The following is an 11,000-nucleotide window of genomic DNA, read 5'->3' on the forward strand; positions in this document are numbered from 1 at the left end:
TGCTTTCCTAGATATGGGATGCTTGTAAGGATAAATACATTAAAGATGTGAAAGTAATGAGGGTGATATACATATTTAAGATAGCTAGAGTTGATGTCTCTTATATTATGATGTGTGATGGGACACCCATGTTGCTAGCTAGACTCTGCAAGAATTTCATTTGAAGATCGGGACACCCTGCAATGAACCTGTTTCTATGGTGATTCACTGTATGCTTTAGATGCTTTAGAATTTCATTTCCTCTTGTGGCAGGAAGAGGGAAGGCATGAGCAGTTATAAATAACCATCACACAGCCAGGCTGACTGGATTCGCCATGTGAGATCTGGGGGCACGTGAATGTTGCAGCGGATGGTGCAGTGGGAAGTTATTCTGTCTACATGGAACACTTCACGTTTCTGTTCCTTTACCACATTTAACTGATGTGAGCCCATTTTTTGTGACTGCTCAGCATTTTTATCATATTTTTCAAATGACACCACTGATGAATGGATGGAAAAATACCTATTAGCTGAGTGAGTCAATTCCCCTTGAAGGAAAGGATACAATCTCCTGATAGAGGCCCTATCTGATAGTAAACCGATACTAAGCTTGATTTTAATGCAAAAGCTTCTTTTTAATAATTCATCATCAACAACCAGAATATTAAATGACTTTTTACCTGAAAAGGAATCTGGGCTGCTGGTCAATAAAAACAACAGAACACGGGTCACTTCCTGTGCCCCTCACATATGGAAGCAATCCCATTAACTCATGTATCAATTACGTACGTATATGACTAAGATTTTGTTAGCCAGCAGCCCCTGTTATTAACCAGTGCATACAATGACTACAACCACCCACATCACACAACAAAATGGGCCTCAGATATTTTATTGTACAAGGCTGGTCTTCATAAAATATTTCTGAACGTACAAATAATCATGACAAACAGAACAGTCTTTAAGAATGCTTAGTTGTTTTGGGCAGGGGAATAACAGCCCTTCCCAGGTCTCAGTGATGAGTGTAGGACCAATTGGCAGATTGATTAAAAAGAAATGACCAAGTTCTTCCTGAAGGAGAGTAAAAGTCATTATGCTGAGTAGAAATCATATGCATTTCAAGGGGATGGTGGGTTGCAGAGAGACCATGGCTGGGTCAGGATTATAAATGCAAAAATATGTGGTCCGTGCCCCAAAAATTGTTCCCTAGAATTGCCCCTTTATGGTTATATTATGGAGATGCCTCAGGTTATGTGGGGAGCCACAAAAGGGGCAGGAAATTCCCACCCAGTGCTGGAGTTGTGTTCATCCATGGCAATTTTGATAGCTGCAAATAGTCAGTCCCTAAGTATTAATCCCGGTATATCACAGCTGTGCAGCTATGTGACTACATAGTGAAAGACCCTTTTCCTAATGCAAAGAGGGTAGACCTAGGGTGACTGTGGCAACCTGAACTCTGAATGTCCTAGCATCTCTGGATATTAAATTGCAGCTGTAATGTAGCATTTCTTTAGAGCCTGGGTATGTTTTGCTCTACATGGTAGTGCAGGGGAGCAAGGAGGCATAAGGGGATTCCTTGCATGGCCTCCTCACTTTGCCATTCTGCATATGGAAAGGGCAGCTCCATAGGGTTAAAGAAGCAGGGAAGGGGCAGAAACTTGCCTCCAGCCCACACACCCCCAACCCAACCCCATGGACCAACCAGCGCAATGGAGCCCACACAGAGTGGAAAGTACTGTACTACTGGCATAAGCCTGGAAGACTTAATTTACCAGCTGAAGCCAGGGGAGAAGCAGGGAAGAAATTGTAGCTCCAAGAGTCACAATTTCTTTGCTGGGATAGCACTGCTACGTGCCACTCCTTGTTCTATGCTAGCCAGAAAGTGACAGCCTAGCCCTTCATTTTTTGCAATAATTGGATCCTGGGAAAGAGATTCTATTTGATGTAGCTGTATCAAATTATATTCTGGCCAAGAAACTAAACCATAGACAATCTGCTCCTGTTCACTGGGATGAGTTTATGATCTAGCATTACTCTGAATTTGTCTTTCACTGTTTTTAACACCTCCTCATCTGTAAGTGTTGTGGTTTCCACCAGATCCATGTTCTCCTTGTAATTGTATTTAACCTTGGTGAGTTTCCACCCAACTAAAGCCCAAAGGCCATCAGTGGTCTGGAGGCTGCAGATGGACTTTTTAACGAACAGAGAATCTGGAGATGTCTGGAGATACACACTCTGGGGCCTGAAATCTTCTATCTCTCGTGGCTCAAGGGTAAACAGGTAAACTTTCTTACATGCATTTTTTTCCAGATTATTGGAATTAGAGACGCTTTGGTTGGGATTGTATTGTTTCCTTTTGATTTTCTCAAAGTACCAGATCCCATTGTCTTCCATGAAGCGAAAGATGCCAGGAACCTGGGGCTGGTCTTTCCCAGAAATCAGCTCCATTGGCTGCCACATTTGATAGACCATTCCAAAGCCGCCGTCCACTATGTAGGCTTTCCCATCCAGGACCACCTTTAGGAGAAGGTGATCAATATGATGATTATATGCATTTTCTTCTGGGTTGTAAACTTTTGCTCCTATTATGGTGGTGTCATATCCCAGCGTTTTCAGAACCCAATATAAAAGATGGTTGTTTTCCATGCACCAGCCACCACGTTTCTTCTTCACTATTTTGTCATAAACTGGTTCTAAGTCTAACTCGATGGTTTCCCCGCAGTGGATGCTGAGGTTTTCAAAAGGAACAGCCCTGATGTGGTGCTGGAATATTGCAGTCAAGGTCTCCAAATCCGGGTTTTTATAGGAGCCATTATAAGAAATTCTGGTGAAATAGTCCGTGATGTTCATGTTACCTGTATGGTGAGTAAAAGAACAATTGTGTGTGTCTGAAATGCTTGGATGAGTGTCACCATCCGTCATAGGAGCAGAATGTCTTTACACCCTGATTGCTTAAAATGACTAAGCCCCTTACAGAAGACAAGGAGACGAGTTTGTTTGTTTTACCGTTGTGCCTAGTGACTTCAAGTGTGCTAGGCACACTACATACACATTTTAAGAGGTACTTCCTGACCAGAAGAGCTTACTATCTAAATAGACCAGTCAGACAAAGGAAGTGGTATTGTTCCCATTTTTCAGGTGGGATATTGAGTCAGGGAGACAACTGTGGCCCAGATTATCAAAGATATTTAGGTGCCTACCTCAGGGGGAGTTAGATGCCTAAATACCTTTGAGGATCTGGGTTTAAAGGATGCACTCAAGGTCATAGTGGGAGCCAGAAACCACACCCAGCGCTCCTGAGCCCTGATCTAGTTCTTTAACTGCAAGGCCAGCCTTCTAGGCACTGCTTGATTAAATATTTCCTGTGCTATTCATGCTGGTTGGCAGAGGGCACACATCCCACTGTCTCCTACTCTTAGTGCTGACAGGAGCTAGAAGCAGATTCGCACTCCTGGGTGCTGTGGCCTTTCAGTGAGCCTGGCAGCTCCATTCTCCTCTCATTAGCAGGGGTGAATGGGAGGGGCTCGTTTTCTGCCTCTTACTCACCACTATCCCTGGTGGCTCAGCTCCCCAGCTTTGTGCCTCACTGGTCTAAGTGAGGTGTTAGGAGCAGGAAGGAGATGCTCACTTTCCAAAAAAGGAAATCAAGGACAGTGACAGAGCATCATCTCCACCGCGGCTTTTCCCCTCCCACTACATAGTGTGAGATAGAGCAGGGAGGATGGGTTGCCCTTATTCTCCCTACTTACTGTTTCTTCCCAGAATCTTCAGAGGCAACCAGCAGGCCCTATGCCTGGAAGTCAATTGTCAGGAATGGGCAAGTAGATCTACAACCCCTTTACCTGACAGCAGCAGGACCTGGCTCTCTCCATCTGCACCGTTGTTCCTGCCTTTTAGAAACCCTGGGGCCTGAGAGGGAGCCCCACATGCACTGGGATTAGGGAATGCGCCACCCATCAATTCAACGCACTCTGGGGTCTCCCAAACTTCAGTGTACAAAGGGCAGTGTGGCCAGCAATGAGAACAGGTTCTCCTTCCCACTGCTGGGGGAATGAAAGACAAGCCAGCCAGCAACAGCTGCAGATCAGATCAAGGTGTGGAGGCTAGCTGGCTGTTTCCAGAATATAATGTCCCGGGTGGGCAGAGATGACTACTCAAGATCACAGCTCATGGTAAGCAATGCAGGAGAGAAGCCAGGACCTGGTGGAGAAAACCCAGGGGATTGGTGGCCCTTTGGGGAGGGAACAGGGATTTTGATATGGACAAATAGGCTAATAGTTATACCCAGTGGACCAAAGAGTTAAAACCACCAAACATCAGCCTACTCTGAGAATCAGATTCAGAATGACTGGTCAGAGCACAGATGATTGATCTGAGAGGCCTCAAACATTCTCAGGTGCCTTCTGTGCCATAAAATAAAGGTGTCCTAAAGCCAAGGGATAAAAATCCCATTGCGCTGCTCTCTAGGTAGACTTCCTCCTATGATTCATGTATTTAAAACTTCCTACATTAAGGATATAAGAAGTATTCAATCTGGATAAAGTTATCAGTCTGCAGTACTGAAAAACCCTCAAAAACCCCATCATATGAAAGAAATGGGGAAAATACCCCAAATATAAAACAATATTGCTCCCAATTAGAACAATGTGCAGGCAGGATCAGAAATGTCCCCAACTGGTGCTGTTCAGAATGTATAGAAATGTAAATTGTAGCTATCCCAGTATCGTCAACCCCAAAGGTTCAAATCTCAGGCCCCCAAAAATCACACGATTGGCTTAAAAATCATGATATTTTAAAAAATAATAAATTTGGGTTCCTTTTCTTTACATTCTGGAACTGGCGCATTTAGGGGTTACATTTTCAAGCTTTTCACAGCAACCAGGAGGTCTAGGGAAAAAAAATTTTTTTTTTAAATGAGATCTGAGATTATCAAGTAATAACCTGATTCCAGCTTTGAAATTGTTAAGAAAACCACGAAATATCACAAGAGTTGTCAACACTGCTATCAACTTCGATTCCTTTTGTTTCTTTTCTGGTAGAAGTAAAAACAGTATTTTAAATGATTTTTCCTCTTTAAGGGAAATCTTACTGTGTTGTTACTACTCTAATTTTAAATGTATTGAAAGTATGTTGGCTTTGAAAACAAAATAAAATGTATTATTGCTTACAACTATCAGAACCAAGCATAACATCAGAAGTGTTTGAATCTGTCCATCTGTCATGGTTATTTCTGAGTCACCTTTCACACTGGCATCTGAACCAAGTCAGATGATGTGAATGTGTATTCTGGCTGGGCTGATAATTGAGAGAATAAGCCAGTAAGTCTGTTACACTGACACAAGAGAAGTCAAGTCTGAAATTGGCTGAAGATTCCCTCTCAGTTCTTATGCAGTGTAGCTGTTTCCTGCAATGTTTGTTCATAGGCCAGATTTGAATGCACATTTATGACCAAATCAGCCACAAAGATTCTGGGTTTAAAAGGTGTCTTACCTGTAAAAACAGTTCAACCACAAGTGTATCAGTTTTCACTCTCTTGCTTCTTTAGGCACTAAACTGTCTGGCCCGGTTTTCAGTCCTTTATGCAGTGAAGAACTTGGGAATAGACAACAGTTCTCCAGCTTCTCTTGAGAGAAACTCCTTCTTTCATCACATCACTTTCACTCTCTTCTGTAACTGACCAATGCCAGAGGAGGGAGGAGTTCAGCTGTAGTGAGCTAGCAAATTTTAGTTGCGCTGACGTAATGAGGATTCTAACTCTCCTCGTTAGAACACACACTGCTTTGTCTTTTTCAGTGGCTAAATCTACTGGTTGGCTGTCGGGGACAGGGAGAGTTATTTGTTTCAATAACATTATAATATCGGAGGGTGGTACTTTTTTCAGGATATTAGGCAGCTAAGTGTTGGTCAGGAAATTAGGGCTGAAAGTTCATGAACAGTTGATCTGAGAAGATTTTCACTGTTTGATATGTCACAAGAATGACAAGATTCTAGCACTGTTGAACACAAACACAAACCCTAGTGCTGATTGGGCAGCAAACCCAAGTTCTTGTATTGTAGCTGTTGTCAGATGCCACCGGTGTGATGCTCTGCTCTGTCCAATGTTGGTAACTGTCGGCTGCGTCTGTGTGTTCCCTCTGTGTGCTGCCCCGGCTCTGCGCAGATCGCTGACACAGCAGACCCCAAGAGAATCCCCAATAACCACAGACTCCGATAAGGCACGAAGGCACCCGGCCAGGTTTATTGTCAAACGAAACACAGTCTCTAGCTCCCCGGATCAGATGTCTACAGTTCTGCTAGTACATATGTGCTCCCTGACAATGGACCGGCTCAGTCAGTGGCGGGACACTCCACTGCCCCCTAGGCTGGACAAAGACACCGCCCCAGGGATGCATTCTTATACACAGGTACAAACAAGTTACACATCATTCCTGACGTATTGAGGTGCAACCCCTCCATGCAGTAAGGTGCCGCCTCTCACCTTGTTCATGTTGGTTAGAACAAAACAACTCCATCCATCATAGTACCCTTTTGCCCCTGTCTTTAGGATGGGTTCGCCTGTTCTTTGTTATCTGTGTGTGTAATGTGCAAGTATCGGAGTGTTCTGGTATCATCCTGGCATATGTTTGTATCTTTAGTGTCCAGTACCTTTTAGGTAAATGTATTTTTGAACCATCAGCCCTTTTGTTGCCAGCTTCTGCAAGCAGGGCCTGCCTCTGGCTCATAGCTTAACTTTGCTTTATGTTAGCAAAGTCTTGACCATTACTTTAGTTCAGGCCTTAGGCCTCATACCGGGCCTCTGATAAGGGTTTATGTTTCAGGGCCTCATCTTACTACAGTAGCTTAGTGTCTAATTTGTTATCCTTTGTCTCTGCTACATTTCTTTGTGGACTACAGTAGATTTTGTAGAATGTAGAATGCGTCTTCTTGGATGTTTGAACTGTGTCAAGCGTTACGGGACTCTAACAGTGACTGGAGCCTCTGGATGCTACATAAGAATTAAAGAGTAACTACTGCTGTGTAGCATTCCCCCCATCACGGAGTATAACTCATATTGCTTTCCACCTAAGGATTAGTGTGAATTTTTCTAAGCTAAATCTCATTTTTCTATTTTCCTCCCAAGCCTCAACTATTTCTACATTCTTTTGTATTAATTCTCTGTGCTCAGCGACATCCTAATTTAATATCAACAAAACATTTCACTAAACTGCTGATTGTGCAGATAAATAAGTTCAGGCACAGATCTCCATGGTAACCCACTGCACAACCTGTCCCCCATCTCAATACTTTGCTCTTTGTCATTGCCATCCGTGGATGGTCTTTCACACCATGTGGCTGTGCTCAGGTCCAAGCCACTTTATCGTCAAGGGAACAGGTTGCCTGACATAGGCAGGCATCCCCTGGGAAGCTCCATGTTTGTAAACAGACAAAGATAATTGTCCGGATTGCAACACATATCAGATTTCACTGTCCAGGTTAGATCCTGTCGTACTTAGAGTCAGAACCCAGTGTTTTACTGGAGAGCAAGCCAAACCCCAGGCAATCAGACAGCAGTGTCCGCTAAGCATTCTTCTGCTTTTTAAAATCTCGCTGGGAATTTCAATATAAAAGATGGTTGTTTTCCATGCACCAGCCACCACGTTTCTTCTTCACTATTTTATCATATACTGGTTCTAAGTCTAACTCGATGGTTTCCCCGCAGTGGATGCTGAGGTTTTCAAAAGGAACAGCCCTGATGTGGTGCTGGAATATTGCAGTCAAGGTCTCCAAATCTGGGTTTTTGTAGGAGCCATTATAAGAAATTCTGGTGAAATAGTCCGTGATGTTCATGTTACCTGCATGGTGAATAAAAGAACAATTGTGTATGTTTGAAATGCTTGGATGAGTGTCACCATCCGTCATAGGAGCAGAATGTCTTTACACCCTGATTGTTTAAAATGACTAAGCCCCTTACAGAAGACAAGGAGACGAGCTTGTTTGTTTTATCGTTGTGCCTAGTGACTTCAGGTGTGCTAGGCACTCTACATACACATTTTAAGAGGTACTTCCTGACCAGAAGAGCTTACTATCTAAATAGACCAGTCAGACAAAGGAAGTGGTATTGTTCCCATTTTTCAGGTGGGGTCAGAGGTGAAAGTAAGCCGGTACGGTCTGGTACAGTGTACCAGCAAGAGCTGGTACCCTATGCCATACCTATGCTGGACCAGCTTCCCCAGGCGACAATTTAAAGGGGCTGGGGCTCCCAGCAGCAGATGGAGCCCTGGGCCCCTTAAATTGCTGTCAGAGCCCGGCTTCCAGAGCCCCCTGGTCGCAGAGGTAGCTGGGACCCCAAGGGCTCCGGCGGCGATTTAAAGGGCCCAGGGCTCTGCTGTGGTAGCAGCGGCTGGGAGCCGCTGCCCCGTTAAATCACCGCCGAAGCCCCGCCACCGCTACCCCAGGGCTCTGGCAGTGGAGCTCAGGCGGTGATTTTAAGGGCCCAGGCTCCAGCCGCCGGTACTGTCCCGGGCCCTTTAAATCTCCGCCAGAGCTCCACTGCTGGAGCTAGTGGAGATTTAAAGGGTCCAGGGCGGTATCGGCGGCCGGAGCACCAGGTCCTTTAAATTGCTGACCGAGCGCAGCTGCCGGAGCCCCAGAGTAGCGGCGGGAGCCAGGAGCCCCAGGGGCTCTGCCAGCAATTTAAAGGGACCGGGGCTCCGCTGTGGGAGCGGTGGCTGGGAGCCCCTGGCCCTTTAAATCACCACCCAAGCCCTGCTGCTGGAGCCCCGGGGTAGCAGCGGCAGCTGGGGGAATTAAAGCGCAATCACTATTTTTAACAACCTGCCATTATAGAGACCATGAAACTGTTCAATGCATTGATATTTGTCTTCACATGAAATTGTACAGCTCTAGCTGTTTATACAGATACATTTAATAAATGGGCAATTGCAGATCTTTGCTACGTTAAATTTCTCCAATTTCTCTTATTGGGGACAGGCAGGTGATCTGGTGTTTCTCGGACCTCAGAGAACTCTCTATTAACCACACTCTCCTGTATTTCAGGCTGAATAAACATGTTGCTTTCAATGCATTCACATTAACCAGGCCTGATTGTAATCATTCTTTGCATTCTTAAGAATTTGCAAGCCTGTTTTTAATAAATTATAGGGTTGGTCACGTTATTACATCCATCAGCATTTGAATTCATTCTCTTACCAATTTTAATAATCGAATTCTGAATACCGTGTGATTAAAATGTTCTCTAGCAGCAAATATATTCTTCTGTTACTGGTGGTACAACTGTGAAATCTTAATGGTCACTAGATGTCACTATAATTTTACTTGATCTTCAAACGTAACAAACTGATGAAATTCTCGTGCACTCTGATAGGCTTATGTTAAAGGCCCTGTAAAATAAACTATTATTAATGATCAGAAAACTATTCCAAATATAAAGTTTACAGAAAAGAAAGTTGTCTGTATTGTTGTTGTAGCCATGTTGGTCCCAGCATATTAGAGAGAGGTGAGATAATATCTTTATTGGACCAACTTCTGTTGGTGAAACAGACAAGCTTTCCAGCTATATAGAGCTTTTCTTCAGGTCTGGCAAAGTAATTCAGACCTAAACACTTGCCTTTGGTTGAGCTATTACCAGTACTTGTGAGGTTGAGTTGATGTGCAAGGAACTATCAATTTTTTTAAAAAAGAACCTTGGTGGGGAACTGGATAGCCCAGATTTTGAATGTGTCAATTTCTCAGACCCAGAATATGACTGGACATGATTTACTTTTTTTTAATGAACTTATAACCCATGTGAGTACTTACCATTCTGATCCTGATGGTTCCTATATACCTCAGGGTTAGCTATGGAACTTTGGACTTGTGCTGTAGAAACTGTTTGTATTTGAAAAGACCTCTGCTCAAGCAGCAAAATTCAAGAAATTAAACTGCTGTGTCACTTTTGTCAACACATACATTGTATCTCTTCCCACAGGCTCCACTGCTTCCCAGCCCCACCCCGCCTCTTCCCAGCCTCTTTCCACCCTCTCCCCCCTAGCGCACCCTGTCCATGCTCCTGTCCCTCCATCCCAGCGCCTCCTGCACACCGCTGAACAGCTGTTCCACAGCATGCAGTAGGCACTGGGAGGGAAGAGGAGGAGTTGATCAGCGGGGGCCACAGGCGGACGCGAAGGGAGGGAGCACCCGCTCTCTGGTCTGAACACTAGACCACACTGCCTCTCGGATGGTCCAAGGAGCTAGTAAAATAGTATTTCCCTGTCATCATTGGTAGTAGTGGTCAGGCACAAGGTTTGTAGGGCTGTGACAAAGTTGGGGCAGGGGACAGTCCTTGAGCCACCAGCAGATATAAAGGAGGAGAATAGAAAGAGCAACCCCCCAGGATGCCCATGGTGTGAAGAGTTGTGGGCCGAAACCAAGCTATGGAGGTGACCACCCCCCACCAGCAGTGATTTCTATGGGTGAAGACTGAGTGGGCCCCACAAGCGGGACCTGGAGGATTACTAAGGGAGCCCCAGGGGGTAGCACCTCCAGTAAGGAGGGAGAGAAAACACCTTCCTGTCAGGTAAGCAGGGAGATGTGTGACAGAGTGCTGGGAAACAACAACTGAGGCAGCACTCTGGGCGCTGCAACAACAGCAGTTGCTCTGGAGTAGCCCTGATTAGGAAGAGCTGTGCCTAATTGGTGGATTGGGATGGGCTGAGGAGAGTTAGCTAGTTAGCCCTTTACCCAAGAGGTAGAAAAGGCCGTGTGTGGATTTATTCTCATATAAAACTGAAGAAAAGAGGAACCCTAAGCTATTGTTTAGTAGTATTCAGTTGCTGAACCAAACTATAATATTCATGGACGTTGGCAGAACCCACCTAAGAGTATTTAATAAACAAATGGGGATCTCCTATATGCAATTTCCCAGTATAAGGGACAAAGAAAAAGACTTGGATGAGAGATTTCAGAGTAACAGCCGTGTTAGTCTGTATCCGCAAAAAGAAGAACAGGAGTACTTGTGGCACCTTAGAGACTAACAAATTTAT

The 11,000-nt window shown here is 44.6% G+C and overlaps 1 protein-coding gene across 1 annotated transcript; it reads right to left on the minus strand.

Annotated features, from left to right (window-relative positions):
- Positions 1-599: 599 nt before the first annotated feature.
- On the minus strand, positions 600-5,630 carry LOC117886745 (arylamine N-acetyltransferase, pineal gland isozyme NAT-3-like). The gene is made up of 2 exons (XM_034788789.1): positions 5,470-5,630; positions 600-2,834 (listed from the first exon to the last, which is right to left on the minus strand). Exon 2 carries the CDS (start codon positions 2,827-2,829, stop codon positions 1,957-1,959), a length of 873 nt encoding a protein of 290 aa, XP_034644680.1. The 5' UTR covers positions 2,830-2,834; positions 5,470-5,630; the 3' UTR covers positions 600-1,956.
- Between the last annotated feature and the right edge of the window lie 5,370 nt (positions 5,631-11,000).

The sequence above is a fragment of the Trachemys scripta genome, chromosome 13 (assembly GCF_013100865.1).
Source record: "Trachemys scripta elegans isolate TJP31775 chromosome 13, CAS_Tse_1.0, whole genome shotgun sequence".
In the NCBI taxonomy this organism is placed as follows: domain Eukaryota; kingdom Metazoa; phylum Chordata; order Testudines; family Emydidae; genus Trachemys; species Trachemys scripta.

Bases quoted from the DNA above. Each gene is read 5' to 3' on its own strand.
- LOC117886745 (XM_034788789.1), bottom strand. From the start codon at position 2,829: ATGAACATCACGGACTATTTCACCAGAATTTCTTATAATGGCTCCTAT.